The 16405-nt window shown below is 36.0% G+C and overlaps 1 protein-coding gene across 1 annotated transcript in view; it reads left to right on the forward strand.

Annotated features, from left to right (window-relative positions):
• Nucleotides 1-16405, forward strand: part of NPHP1 (nephrocystin 1) — a 1368595-nt gene that overhangs the window by 610883 nt on the left and 741307 nt on the right. The window contains exon 8 of the mRNA XM_044057279.1: nucleotides 129-223. Coding sequence (XP_043913214.1) covers nucleotides 129-223 — 95 coding nt within the window. The remainder of the gene's footprint in view (nucleotides 1-128; nucleotides 224-16405) is intronic.

Here is a 16405-nt window from a genome sequence, read left to right on the forward strand (position 1 = left end):
GATAGTCTTGTGTGTCTGGTAGTACTGTGCAAAAGCTTCCTTCTAGAGACAGAGGCTGTTAAACAAGCATGTTGTAATTTACTATTACTTCTTTCTAATGTAGCCTGCATGTTTTGTTTTTTTTTCAGGAAAAGAGTTTCATTCAAGTTACTGCCTGCAACCTGAATTCAGTCAGTCTCATTTAGCTTTCAAAGATTTACTCTGGGATCCAGAAAAAGGCACTGTAAGTGTTTTATTCAAAATTGTTAATCCTTAACTGAAAATAGCAGTAGAATGTTATCAAACTTTGTTATTTTGGGAACATGCACATCTACAGCACTCAGTTCTTTATGAAAGTATTGTAGTTAACTGATAAACTGAAAAACATGCAGCTGGATTTCTTTCATTATTTGTCATTGAATATTGTATATTTGTTTAATAATTGGATCAGTGAACTCTTTTGAACATCATGATCAGGGCACAAGGCAGATGAACGCACACAAAAAAAAATAAAGAAAGCAGAGAGTACTAGATGCAGCATACATGTGCCATATAAAAGAAATACAGTATTGACTACCAGGTGTTGTTGTTAACATATAATGAATTAAGAAGCTGTTATAGAATATGTGTAGACTGAAGAATAAATGGGACAGATGTAAGTTGGAATGTGGAGTGGGTCAAAAATAATAAACTACTGTTCCAGAGATATGTAAAGACCAACCCAGATTAGCCACACCAGGTTATTATCAGTACTGTTTAAAGAAATACAGAAAGTTTAAAGTATAAAACAGCAAGTTCTAATTGTAGTAGCACTGCAGATAAGTTTCACAGATATGACAGCTTAGTAATGAATATTATAAAGACGTAAAGACTTTAGTACAGTTGTTCATAATATACACTATAGTAGTATGGGTTGTCAGTAGGGTAAGGTTAAACCATGATTATCTTATGGGTAGTGTATAATAAACAAAACTCTAAAAATTGTATCCAGTCAAGTGAAGGAGGACTTGTGTCCCTTTGACAAATGTCAACAAAAACATTAGGCAACAGCTGTGGTTTGAAGATTCAGAAATCTGTGTTGGTACTATAAGAAAATTCAAGGGTTTGTTTTAAAGAAAGGTCTTTCTCTATCATTTAAACCATTTGCTGAATGACCAGGCTTGAGTGTAGTAGTTTTGGACATGTAAAGAAAATTTATATGTAGAGTTGGAAAGAGAAGAGGTATTCAGTTGTCATAATTAAGCAACGCATGGATAAGAGAAGCAAGTTTGATGCTCATTGGAGCATTCATAGGGAGACAACTGCTTCTAAGAATGTTTATTGATGCCATTTGTGTCCACAAGCACCATAAGTATTACTGACTCACCGTTGCAGTGAGATTTGATTAAGCCCCTCACTTTATTAACAGAAACAGGTGAAAGCATTTTAAAATAATAATTTTATGGTGAGCACAAGCTTAGACACATGATTTACTTAACACAGCTACATATACATTCACCATTTTATGTAGACGTCTATATAGATACATAGGTATACATATTACATATTTTTAGGTTTGGCATAACTCTGTCCTTATGTGTGGGCCATCTTTGACCCTTCCCCTCTCCTATGTTTTCTGAGTCTGGAAATCTTCATCCACACACATCACACTTTTTTTTATTTTAGCTTATATTTATACTAACCCTGAGGGCATTTTGCTCACTTGGCTGTTTGAGACTTCCTAGAGTGACACACAGTTGCTAAATCCTAATTGCACATCTGCCCTTAGTAGCAGACTTCTGTTTTGAAGTCTATTAACCATAAGTTTCCTCCCCTCTCCCATCACAGCATTTCACACAGATTGTAGTCTCACTGCCATTTGTTTCATTATATACTGTATTAATATAATAAAAATACAGGAACTGATGCCTACATTATTTGACATTATACCTAGTACTCTGATCAACAGCCAGATGTCCACTGTTTCTGTACTTCCTTGAAAAGGAGTTAACAGCATCAGTCAAAATAAAGATGCAAACTTTGAAAGTACCAGTGTTCCATTCACTGTCATTGAATGTGGTCTGTTTAAGTGCTGTCTGAGTAAAGCCGTTGTAATTTACATGGCCATTTATATGGAAAATAGAAAAGTGTATATTACTTGTTACTGCTACGTATAACTTAAATCTGATGAGGCTCTGGCATGGATGAAAACGCTCATCTCTTATTTTAACTTAATAAACTGCAGTTTAAACAAGCAATTTCAGCTTGAATCCTGTTAGTTTTTATTTTTAATAAGAATGCAAAGTGATCTGTGACACTGATCTTACCTAAGTAGTTGTGACAGTGGCCTATTTTAGTAATTCGTAAGTTAGTATCAAGAGTAGCTGTTCCTTTACAACTAGTTTCCCTTTTTCTTGATTTGTTTTTCCCTTAAGCAAAGTGTGTATACTCTTAAGGCTGGAAAACTGTATTTCCTCAGTAATAGATTATGTTGTCTGTTAATACATATAACCTTTTTATTTTTGTTCTTTATTCTTATAGAGTTAAATTGTCCTGTTAGTAATGGTAAAAGCCTATAGAAGATGTAAATATGGAACCAAAATTCCATAAAAGGCAGAAGTGGAATAAGGAATTAATTCTCTTACAGTCAAAAATTGATAATTTAAAGTTGAATTTAAATCCCTATGATAAAAATAAAAATTTGGAATTGAAAGAGTTAAATCAGAAATATATTGAAATTTTAAATTATAAGGTCTCAATAAATATAGAGAAGTTTAAATTACAATCATACACTATTAATCCTAAAAAATTACATAGATTGGCCATTAGAGCAAAAAAGCTAAGTAATATAAATCATATTAAAGAAATCACCTGTAAATTAATAAATAAAACAAAAAAGTAATAGATTTAAAAGATTTATTAGAAATATTTAAAAAGTAATATGAAGCAATTAATAATAGTAAATCGACTTTGGACAATAGTGATTTAACTGATAGATTTTTGAGTAGTAACATAAAACATAAATTAACATATGAACAAAAATTTAGTCTGGATAAACCAATTTCTTTTAGAGAATTGAAAGAACAAATTAAGTATCTAAAAAGTAACAAAGCTCCTGGTTTAGATGGAATAATTTCTGAGTTTTATAAAATATTCCCTGATAATATTTTAAAGGTACTATTAAATGTATTTGATGAGGCTAGAAACTCGCTGAATATTCCTCCTTCTTGGAAATATTCTTTGATATCTCATATTTTAAAGTCAGATAAGGATTACAAATTGTTCTTCATATTGTCCTATTTCTCTCTTAAATGTTGATTACAGAGTTTTTATGGCCATATCGACAAAACATTTACATCATATAATGACAAATCTAGTGGATAATGGTCAAACTAGTTTTGTATTAAATAGAAAAGTGTAAGATAACATAATTAGACACTTATCTTTCATAGATGTTGCCAATAAAAATAAAAAAAAGAACTTTTAGTAATAAGTTTGGATATCAACAAAGCTTTTGACTCAGTAAGTTAGATATACTTATATAAAGTGCTCAAAGACTGTAACTTTTCTTTGGATTTTATAGAACTAAAAATGAAATTACAAATATAAAAAAACCACAAGTGTGTTTTTTTTACATTTGTGATTTCTTTTTGAGTTTTCATTTTCTTCAACTGTTTTATAATTTTTGTTTGTAAAAATGAAATTATATGATAACACTTTCTCATTTGTCAAAATTGGATATTTCTTATCTAATTCTTTTAAAATATTAAAAGGAACAAAACAAGGATGTCCTCTGTCACCTCTATTGTTTGCTTTGTCAATAGAGCTTTTTTCTGTGTTCATCAGAAATAATATGAAAATAGAAGGTTTTTCTGTTAATAATAACTATACTTCTAAAATTCCTTTATTTGTGGATGACATTTTACTAAAAAGAGGTAATACTGGATCTTCATTAGAGCACATTTTTAATTCAGTAAAATACTTTGGAAAGGTTTCTTGCTTAAAATTTAATCACAGTAAAACAGAAACTTTGTTGATAAAATAATAAATCCCTTTTTAAGAAGTAATAAAGATTTCAGTTGGGAAAATAACTCAAATATTTAGGAATTATCATAAAATCTAGTTGGAAAGAATTGATACATGTAAACTGCACAATTTTAATTAATGCATTATTAAAATTAATTGAAAATTGCAATAAAATTTTCTTTTCAATTGAAGATAGATTGATTCTGATAAAAATGGTAATTTTGTCAAACATTTTATTTCTTATTCAGTCACTTATTCTTCTCCCCTCAAAAAAAAATATATATATATTAAACAGTTGAATTTAATGTTGATTAGGTTTTTATGGTTCCTCGAAAAAACAAGAATAGCGTTTGATTGGCATGTTAAAAGCTGGGAGGAAAATGGGATTGGATTTCCCAATGTTGAACTGTATGTTAAAGCTGCTGTTATAGATTTAGTAAGTCACTGGTTAAGATATTCCTACACTTCAAATTGGAAACTAATACATGAAAATATTTTAATTTCAAACATTATCACTGATTTTAATATAGATTTTCCTACAGGAGTTAATAAAATGTATTGGGCTTTAAGAAATTATTGTATGAATCCCAGAAGTCTGTCAAGTTGTCTTTTTAGTATCAGTTATGCTCTGAACATGTTTATGAAAGTAATGGATAGTAATTATTTAGTCAAGGAATTACTAATGTTGATGTTTCCTACAGCTTGTAATAATTGATGTTTGGATCTGTTTAATGATAATAAATGAAGAGATCTTGATGAAAATAATTTAAAATTTTGTTTAAATTCTTGGATGGTAATAAAATATGTACAGCTGATAGACTTTTGGCTGGATATAATATAAACAAAAGAAATTGGTTAAATACACAAAATTTAAGAACATTTCTTTATAATATAAAAAATAACCTTAAATCTGAATGCTAAATCTATTCCTAAAATTTTGGAATTCTTTTCTTTTTAAATTGATAGTGATGCAATTAAACAAATATATCTCATTTAGCACTAATATACAAGATATTAAGAACATAATTTGTTGCTTTTGATTTATCCTTCTGGAATTATTAAATTAAATTAAATTAAATTAATAAGGAGACTTTTTCAGAAGATAATAAAAAATTGTTCTTAAAGCCCATAGGCGTAATCTCTTTATTAGAGAATTTTCACCTGGAAATTCTTGCATAGAAGTTTTCTAAGACATTTCAAAATGGGTTTGAAAATCCAAAATGTTGGAGATGTGATGAAACTTTAGAAGCAAATTAGGTTCATATGTTCATTGAGTGTAGGATTATTATTCCATATTGGGCAGAATTTAGAAACTTTGCTAAAGCTTTATGGTCAGACAATTGCATTATTACAAACTCTTTGATTTTGTTTAATGTTCCAATATCAGATTCCATACAAAAATTTCAAATGCTTTTGCTTTGGGCCATTCTGGTTATAGCTAGGAAAGTCATCACAATGAATTGGAAGAGTAAAAAATACTCTATTTTTCTGAATTTATTTCCTTAGCAAAATGTGTATAATAAAGAAATGCAAACTATTTATAACCAAATGACACACATAAGAAGTTATCTTGGCCAATACTAAGAGATCTATTGGAAAACAATGTAATGGTTCTGCTTAATGTTAATTTTTTGTGGTCCCTGTATATAGTTTGTATAATTTTTATTCTATCTGTTTTTTTGTTTTTTGTTTTTATAATATTGATTCTTGTCTTTTAAAATGCAATAAAACCATTAAAAAAGTGTGAACACTGTCTGTTTGCCCGGATAAGTAGCTTTATGTCAGTAAATGTTTGTGGTCTATACTCTAATGGCAGGAGAGAATAGCCTACTCCCTTCTGAGCTGAAAATTGCTGGTGTAAGTCTTATTGTGCCTTTATTTGATTGGCTAGATGGCTAGCTTGTTTGAAATTTGAATCTCCGTGCTTTAGGTGGTTGGCGACCACTCTGCTTGAGAAGAAGAGTGTTGCTGATTTATGCTGTAATCTATAAAAGCTAAGACTTGAATTACCATAACCACTGTTTCAGCACTTATTTTTCATATTGTTTTTGTCATGGCTGCAATAATTGAGTGTTTCTGTGTTTAATATCCGCACTTTTGGACCTTTTTTTTACAGTTTTGAGTTAGAACTGCTGTGGTTCCACGTTAGTGAGTGTAGAGAGAACCTGAGTCACTTTCTGCCTTGGGATTGTGTAAGGAAAAAAAGAGTGTGCTGTTTTTATTGGCCACAGGGCCTTGTTTATTTATTTTTATTGAATCTCCTTTACTGTTTAAGCTTCACAGTTGCACAACACTTAGCTCATGACCTACAAACAAGATAAGACTTGCATTACCATGTCCACTGTTTTGGCACTTGTTTTCACATTGTTTTTGTCACAGCTGCATTAATTGAGTGTTTCTCTTTTGAATATCTATATGTTTGACCTTTTTTAATTTCTTTAGTTGGAACTGGTGCTCTCTGTATGGTGACACCCAGCAATAATCTATATAGTAATTTATATCTTACAGCATAATGCCCCCTTGTAATCTGTATAGATGCCAATCTCTTGTGGTTTAAGTTTCCCATAAAATACCCTTACTGTCTAGACAGATTGTTTTTAACTACTAGAGCATCTAGTTTGTGCATAGCTAAATGTTACTCATCTAGTTCCTTGTATTGCTGACCTTTTCAATATTTAAATTTCCCTCACTCCTCCCTAGTAGATCAGTAGGCATGGAAATGCACTTCCTGACTCTCTCTGTGGCCATTCTGGTTGAGATGGGTATTCTGAGGCATTGTGGTGATTGTTTCATGTACTCTGACAACCCACTTATTCTTAATAAAACAGGTAAAGTATGTGAGAGGTATAAATGCACTTCAATGCTTGAGGAAAAACTCACTTATACAACCCAAACTAATTGTACAGAGGTTGTCAGTGACACTTGCACCACACAAATGCACAAGGTAAAGACCCTATACATAAAACTAATTATGATAATGCACTTACAGGTAACCTTCCTAAAACACTAAGATCTCTGCATAGCACAATCAGAAGAAGAGTCCTCAGCCATCACATAAACACTAGTTAAAACACCACCAACGGCTACACATAATAACACTGTATAAGGTGCCTCTACTGCTAAGAACTTAAGACAAACCAACACAGCAAAATGTTCCAGTCATTGGTGATTCTATAGTGAGGCGTACCGGTGTTCCTCTCATCAAACTGAGCAAGGAGAGAGTCACGGTTAGCTGCCTTTCCCAGGCTAGGATCCTTCAAGTCACACAGAGGGTCACTGAACCACAGGTACCAGTATGACTCTGTCTTAGACCATGTAGGTGTTAATGATTTGAGACGTACCTCCCTTGAATGTATGAAGTGAGACGTGATCAAGCTAGCAGATTATGTATCTCAGGCAGGTATGAACCTAGCTCACTGAGCAGCATACTACCTTCTACAAGGGTAATGCCACATTGCCAACAGAAAATGGTTTATTTAAACAATTGACTTAGTTCCTGATGCCAGTCATAGAGCATGCAATATTTGACAGCTGGAAGGTCATGGTTGACAGACCATGCTGCTTTGCCAGGGATGGTCTGCACTTTTCCCCTCTAGGCTTTCAGATATTGGGAAAGACCCTTTCCATCCCATAGTACTTTTTATAGGCAATGCCAAAGTGTTAAATCTCCTGACTTAACTGAACTGATGAAGGAATATCTGAAGGTGGTACCGCTCAATGCTAGAAGTGTTAATTAGAAACGCCAATCCTTGCAAGCCTTCTTCTCACCTGGAGAGTATAGACATCTTTGTAGTAATGGAGAAATGGTTTAAAGCTGTGAACCGTATGACCACAGTGCAAGATTATAATGCCTTTCACACCTTTAAACCAGCTACTGCACAGGAGGGAGCTAAAGGTAGAGGAGTCTCAATCTGTATTAAAAATAACTTCACAACCAAGCTAATTAAAATGTATGACTCACTGGAACTTGTACTTGTGCAATTCACTATAAACAGTCTCGTACCATATCTTTGCGATGTGTAGGCCCCCATCCGTGTCCCAAAAAAACAGTGTACTAGTGTCCCTCACCATTCAACCCAGTATGATCTTCATGGGGGATCTCAGCTATCCCTCTGTAGAGAGGGAATCCTATACCACTTCTAATGCACAAGCCCAGTGATTCCTAAACATCATTAATACCAACATCCTGGAATAGTTGGTCCGTTCTCCTACCAGGGGTATAAACATTCTTGACCGTGTACTCACGAAGATTGGTATGTTTAATTCTAGCATAATGTCTCATAAGCTCTGCAAGGCCTTTATGAGAACATCTCTTCTTAGACCCCAGTTAGAGATCCTCCTCCTCCTTGGGATCTCAATTTAGTTTTAGCTTCCTTAATTTTGCCTCCCTTTGAACCGGCAGCATCATGTCCCATAAAATTTCTTTCTTGAAGACACTTTTCTGGTTGCTATCACTTCAGCTAGATGTGTCTCAGAACTTCAAGCACTATGTGTTCGCCCTCCTTACCTGGTGTTTCATTAAGGACAGAGTTTCTCTGAGGACCAATCCATCCTTTATTCTTAAAGTCTGCTCAGAGAACAATTTAAATCAATCCATAGATCTCCCAGTTTTCTTTCCTAATCACAGCAACAAGGCAGAATACAAGCTCCACCAATTGGATGTGCACAGACAATTGCGTTTTTACCTCCATAGAACTAAGGAACTAAGAAAGTCAGACCAGTTATTTCTTTCTTATGCTTTCAACAAACAAGGCCTTCCAGTTTCTAAGATGACCTTATCCAGATGGTTATCTGATACTATTGCCTTTATTTATCAGTTATGAAATAAAGAGCTACCAGCTAAACCAAAAGGTCATTCCACTAGAGCATTAGCCACCTCTGTAGCCTTTCAGTCTAGGTTGCCCATAGACTCAATCTGTGCAGCTGCCACTTGGGCATACTCACACACTTTTATCTCTCATTACAAGGTGGATATGGTCTCCCAGAGCAGAGCTTCCTTTGGTTCTACTGTTCTGAAGAGTCTGTTCCAATGAGCCACCTGAGTTTAGGTGCTAGGGACGCTGTCCCAAACAGCAAGAATGAAGGCGAGATGGACAACTTAACATAAAGAAGTTATGTATCTACCATAACGTTCCATGTTAGTTGTCTTCATCTCGCCTTCCTTCTTGTGTCCCTCCCTCCTTCCCCCTTCCTAGAGGATTGAGAGGAGATCCTTTTTGTTTTCACTGGCTGAGTATCTTTTATTACTTCACATGCCAGGTAATTTATGACTCTTTCCATGTTTAGGTGTATTGGACAACCAGTTTTTAGGTAACTGGTTACTCTACTTATGTCTAGTATGCACTATCACAAACGAGATCTGGGTAGCTGATGCTGGGCATTCTGGGATGGCCCAAACAGCAAGAAGATGAAGACAACTAACATGGAACGTTATGGTAGGTACATAACTTCTTTATCTCAACTGTCTTAAACGACTGTATTGTCAATAAGCAACATGTTTCTATTGTTATTAAAATGCACATAGAAAATGGTTTTATCTCCTTTTTGTGATTGCTCAAACTGTTTTGTTTACCAGCAATACTGCCGTTGTATGTAGTTGTCATTTTCATATTGTTAAATCATATTTTCATTACATCATTTATGTTATTGTGTATGCCTTTTGGCCTGTGTCATGGCTGAAAGGGGTCTTAAGGCCAGTTCTTTTACCCAGTTAATAAACAAACAAGCAAGCCATAAATTAGCTGACATGTTAAGATAGTCTTATGTGTCTGGTAGTACTGTACAAAAGCTTCCTTCTAGAGACAGAGGCTGTTAAACAAGCACATTGTAATTTACTATTACTTCTTTCTAATGTAGCCTGCATTTTTTTTTTTTTTTCAGGAAAAGAGTTTCATTCAAGTTACTGCCTGCAACCTGAATTCAGTCAGTCTCATTTAGCTTTCAAAGATTTACTCTGGGATCCAGAAAAAGGCACTGTAAGTGTTTTATTCAAAATTGTTAATCCTTAACTGAAAATAGCAGTAGAATGTTATCAAACTTTGTTATTTTGGGAACATGCACATCTATAGCACTCAGTACTTTATGAAAGTATTGTAGTTAACTGATAAACTGAAAAGCATGCAGCTGGATTTCTTTCATTATTTTTCATTGAATATTGTATATTTGTTTAATAATTGGATCAGTGAACTGTTTTGAACATCATGATCAGGGCACAAGGCAGATGAATGCACACAAAAAAAAAAAATAAAGAAAGCAGAGAGTACTAGACGCAACATACATGTGCCATATAAAAGAAATACAGTGTTGACTACCAGGTGTTGCTGTTAACATATAATGAATTAAGAAGCTGTTATAGAGTATGTGTAGACTGAAGAATAAATGGGACAGATGTAAGTTGGAATGGGGAGTCGGTCAGAAATAATAAACTACTGTTCCAGCCCCCCACATACTTTATACATTTTTAAACCATGCACATGGGTATTTATAACTGCAATGAATAACTCTTTGCAGAAAACAATATTTACCTAAACTATGTAGGGGGCAGTGCCCCTCACAGCCCCCCTAGCTATATATACTAACTCCAGGATCGCACTACAGTAGGGAAAAGGGCATATACATTTTACTTTAATGTGCCAGTGTTATGAGTTTCAGTCAAATGAGTGTTCAGTCTTTTGAACTTTCAGTGTTTTGGTCTCAGTCAAATGAATTTCAGTCAAATGAAATTTAGGTCATATGAAGTAGACCCCAGCCCTGATGGCAGTGGAGCTGCAGACACCCCTGAATTTGTCACCTTTGGCATCTACTCTTGTATCCATATTATTTCTGTACCAGACAGAAGACCATCTTCCAACTGGGCCTATGACATTCTCTCTTGTCCAGCTGCAGGACAGAGGGATCAGAGGGGCTATGAAATGTATTCAATAACATCTCACCTTGACAATGTTTATTCTGTTCCCAAGATGTTTTGCCTCGGAGTAAAGCTAAAATACACACATGCAAGAGGAAGCATATTGACTTCTCTGTCAGGGCACTCCTGCCTGATGTCAAAAGTAAGGAGGATGCAAACTCTCTTCAGTCTCCACCCAGGTGACCCCATATTTGGGGAGATCATAGAAATGATGGGGAAGAATGGCTCCCAGACCCTGTGACCTCCCTGCAAAAGGCATTGCAAGAGCCTTTCAGACCTCCCAACAATCATCATGGGTGGTTCCACCATTGGTGAAGCTGCTCAATTTAGTCACCAGTACCACATAGGATGGCACTGATATTGTGGTTTCAGCACAGAGTAAACTGACAGGAATCTGAATCTAAAAGGAATAGAGCAGCTGTTCAAAGATCTTGAAGCATGATTCAGCTCTAGTAGCAGATCTAAAAAAGGTTTCATCTCGGTAGAGCTTTGAAGCCCATCCCCTGGTAAAGAGTACAAGGCCTATGGATCAGTTTAGGAATTATGTTATACATCTTGAACGTTCTCATTAAGGGCCATAAACTGCATATCACATATGATTTAGTTGCAGTGACAGCTGTTTTATAGAATGCAACAGCTGACGGACCATCTGCTAGACTGAACTTTAAAACAAACAAAAAAATGCAGTCTCAGTTAGCAGCCGTCTTCTTAGTTTCAAACCTCATTATGACACTAGTGTGCATGTCTGGCAGTTAGTACACAGGACTCAGGCTCTGAGCTTTAGGTGAGCTGCTTCCAGTAATCAAGAGTACATGGTTTAATTCCTTCTGTCTCCATCTGCCTACTGTTCCACTTGTTTTCACTTGACCAGACAGTGCTCCTGGGTTACTCATGGAAAGGGACATGTGTATCTAGTAGTCTTACTCAGTTAAGAAATGTATACATGTAGATAAAATAAAAAAGGCTGCTGGGGATTCAACTTCAGCTGCAAGAGCCAGTGTTGCCATGTACCCGCATGTCTGGCTTTGACAGATTTTGCCTAAGATGTTAAGGCAACTTTCTGAACTCAGCATTTCAGCTTGCTATTCTTTGTAGCCTTGAAATGAAATCCCACTTGGAGAAATGGAAAAAAAGAGTACAAAATCCTCAAAACACTTGGTGTAAAGTTCCAAACTCCACAGTGCCCCATTCCTGTATATGTCAGAGCCTGCATTTTGTGTGGTCTAGGCACAACCAAGTACAACAAAATTGTTAATCTAAAAGAAAACAGAATTACTGTAACAATATACAGGACAGTTGTCCGAGAAGTAAGAATAGCTGGCAACAGTAAAGTCGAGTCTAGCCTGCCTTCCAGGGGACAACAACACCACCTCCCTCCAAACTTTGTCCTCACACTGGAGGAAGTCAGGGGCCTTGTGTCCCTCCACATTCCTGCATAACAACCCATCTTACATTGTAAGTGGATAAGGACAGTAATATCCAGTGTATATGCAATCCTATTCTTCCCCCAACAGTCCTATTCCTTACCTTTAACCAATCAGAAAAGTGCAACAAAAAAAGGGTCGTAAATTTTCTTATTAAAAAAAACATCCAAGTGGTCCACTCAGACCACAGAATGTTAGGATACTGCTATATTATCTTTTTGCTACCAAAGAAAATGAAGAACTTCAGGTCCATCTTAGCGTTAAGTAACCTAAACAGTTTAATCCCAGAAGAAGCCTTTCAAGTTGTCACGGTGCAGTCCTTCCATGCCTGTCAAAAGTGGACTAAATTTAATTCTTGGCTCTGCAGAATGATAGCCAAAACGTCAAGGAGGTATCTCTGCTTCTGGGTAGGAGCCAGTCTTTGTCAATTCTGAACTGTTTCACTTGTTTTCACTTCAGCTGATACCATGTTTGCCAGATGCTTGTATGTAGTTGCACAGAACCAGAGTTTGCAAAGGATGAAAGTGTTCCCCTAACTGGACATCTGGTTAGTAGCCAGTTCCTCATTGAACATGCTGATCTTTTCCTGGAATGCCATGATGAGTCTTGTTTCAGTTCTTTTGAATCACAGTGAACACTGTAAATTCTCAGCTAGAGTCGTCTCAGCTGTTCACATTCATAGGCTGCAGTCCGGACACAGTGTCATGCAGAGCTCATTTACCCTCAGACAAGATCCTATCTCTTCAACATCTAGTCTCTCACCACACTAAGTCAATATCTGCCACAATCTATCTTTGCTTAACATTGGGATTGATGGCTATGACAATTCTAATGGTATCCTTTGCAAAGCAGTATATGAGCATAGTTCAATGGATACTAAGAATACATTGGTAACACATTTCAGATTCAGTATCTCAGCAGGTAAGAGTTTGCAAAGCCTGCAGGTCACAGCTGAAGTAGTAGTTGCACATGTCATATGTGACAATAGGCCTGGCTTCAGATTTCAGTCCCATTTGTGGCTGTGACCATGTGTGCATCTGCCTCGGGTTGGGGACCATTGTCAAAGAAAGACTGTCCAAGGTGTCTGGTCACATCTGCAGGGCAGATTACATATCAGTGTTCTGGGGATGAGAGCAGTCCTCCTCAGAATATAAGGCTCCTAGAACACCCTATAGTGGAGTGCGATAGCCCCTTGTACCAGACACATGACAGTGGTTTGACATAAACAATCAAAGAGAGATCCTACTACAAAGCATTGAGGTTTTGGGAGTGGGCTAAGTTAGCCGTCCACTTTTTAACAGCACACATTATTCCAGGTGAAGACAATTCAGTACTGGACAAGAGCAGCTGCTGTCTGCTGTTGGCAAATAAGTAGTGTCTTAAATCCTTGATGACATAAAGATAATTCTTTTGCTTGGGGAAATCCTTGCTGCAATGTTTTGTCTCTCCAAACAGTGCCAATTACTGCAACTAGCTTATTTTCCCTTCTCCCTCCAAGGAAGGGGAGGAGGATGCTCCAAGGATGCTGTTATTCATATATGGCCTCCTGGACTCTTTTAAATTTTCCACATTTCCTCCAATTGCAAGGTTCATCCAGAAAGCTGAACAGTACAAGTGTGAGTTAATTTCAGTAGCACCATTTTGGCCTCAGCACATCTGGTTCTTCTCTCACACTTCACTTCCTTAAGAAGCCTCTCTGCCTAAGGCCTTTGAGGACCCTTCTCTCCCATTCTTCAGCAAGCCCCATCTCCTGTTCTCTAACTGCATGGCTTTTCCAGTTCTATTGGTGACCATGAATCCTACCTTTCCACCAAGAGAGGTTTAGATACTCACATCTCCTCAGATGGCATTACTAGGAAGACCTATAATTTATTTATTTATTTACATATTTATTTGCATTTGGGAGTCATCTAGAGGTCTTGACCCCTTTACAAGTGGTATACCATCAGTGTTAGAATATTTGTCTTTTACAAATCCTTAACTTTGGTCTCTGTTACTAAACTGTAACTACTGCTATATTACATTTCCATTGACTTCTATAAAAATAAGGCACATTTCTTAGAGACCTCCTTGTTACATCATGGAATTTGTATTTTTTGTGGAGAGGGACACACTTTCCTTCTTTCAAACTGGTATCATCTGTGGAGTTGAACATTTATATTGGAAAACTTTTTCAGCAAGAAGAATTTCAGTACATTTTTCTGATACATTTTGCTTTTCACAAATTGATCTTAATTAGCTATTGTTCAGTTTTACCCCAAAAATGTTATTGATTTGTCCTTAATTCATATTTATAGGGAAAAGGTCATACATTTCTTTTCCTTCTGTAATACAATGGCTAGTTGCTGTGTATAGAGAAGGGAGTGATGTTTTCCTGTTAAATGACTATGAATTGTACATTTTTATGTTTTTTTGTTAGGTGGTACATTATCCTGTTTCTCTCAACCTGGATTATGGGAATGATGTTAGGGATTCTTTCTTGTCATCAATCCTTATGTACTGCAGTAACGTCTCTCCAAAGTTAGATAGCACACTTCTGTAGTAGATCTGCAAGTGCGAAGTCGTTAGGCTGTAAGGGCATTCACCCATCATTCCCTATTGACTGCTGATGGGAATGTAAACATTTGGTGCTACAGTATTCTGGACTGGAAGTATATTTATGTCATTTGTTGCCAGAGTAGAATGATATGGAACCTTAAGAGTTCCCCGCCTCTTCATATTGTTTGATATGATCACTATCTATCTTTTGTACTTGATCGTAATTAGGCATCTATCTTGCACTTATAATGTTGTAGACTGCCATGTTTGCATGTTTAGTTCACTCTTTAAATTTTTTGCTTAAAAGAACTAAAGATGGTGCCAGATGATAAAGCACTTAGGGGAGGCTTCTACCATACAGGTTGGCGTGGACTGAAAGAAGGCTTATTGAAGGAATCAAACTTCACATAGTGAATAACTCCTGATCATCTTTGGAGACTATCACTATATCAGTAAATTATTAATCACAACTTTTGGGTGTATCTGTATTCTGTAAACTAAGCCACTTGGGTATCCTTGCATTCTGTAAACTAAGCCACTTGGGTATACCTGCATTCTGAGTTCCATTTCCTGACCAGGCATTTTCCAAATAGTAACTAACTTACCATGAGGAATCAGTTTTTGGTCTCATAGTTGCCTGTAATTGTACTAACATGTGGTGCAAGGTCTCTTTATATTGCTCAGATTGTGGAGCATTCTTTGCTGTTTTCTGTTTTTACAGAAAAGGGCACTTCGACCTCTTCCATCATCTCAAAGAAATTTCATCTGTTTAGTAGCTTGTGACATAATTGTTTTTCATAAAATATGCTCATGTTTTTTATTACGTATGAAGAGTTAAATCTTCATAAAATAATCAGAAAACAAGGACAGAGTTTCAGAATCAGTAATTGTGTACAAGTGTTACCCACATAGCACAAAAGTGTACCACACACAGTTTTCTGACCCAGACCACAATGTTGAGTAGTGTGAAAATTAAACTTAAAACAGACCACTAAGTTAAGAGAACAGAAAGCCTTAAATTTGTTCTTAACAGCAAATGGCTTAAAACTTTTAAGAAGTAGTCTGAGAGAAAATATTTCTACAAAAAGAGCAGGCTATAGTGGAGGAAGTGATTCAGAAAAAGGCTGACATTATTCATAGGAGGAAGGACTCAGAACACTTAGACTCTGGTGATCAGCAAGTGTCTACAGGATCCATTGAGGTAGGCATATCATTTCCAGTAGCTACTGAAGATAGAGACTTGAAATCAACTACTTAAGTGCCACTGGAGATCCTACTGACATCAGTGCCACAAAAGTATGTACAGCACCTTTATCATAATCTCAGTTAGAGAATAATACTGACAAAGATATGAGGGGATCCAGATTGATGTTTACAAATGGATCACCTCTGCAGTAGTTTGTGCTATTTGATTTTTACCTCCTGTACTGGCCAGCTTCCCAAAGCTTTGAGGATCTTCCATGCTGTCCTGTAAAAGGCAGTTGGAGCACCAAAATACTTCAAAAGATTTTTGCCACTAGGCTCCATGGTTCTGTCAGTTGGCTAGTGATCC

Source organism: Protopterus annectens, chromosome 1.part2, assembly GCF_019279795.1.
Source record: "Protopterus annectens isolate FY-2018-M chromosome 1.part2, PAN1.0, whole genome shotgun sequence".
In the NCBI taxonomy this organism is placed as follows: domain Eukaryota; kingdom Metazoa; phylum Chordata; order Ceratodontiformes; family Protopteridae; genus Protopterus; species Protopterus annectens.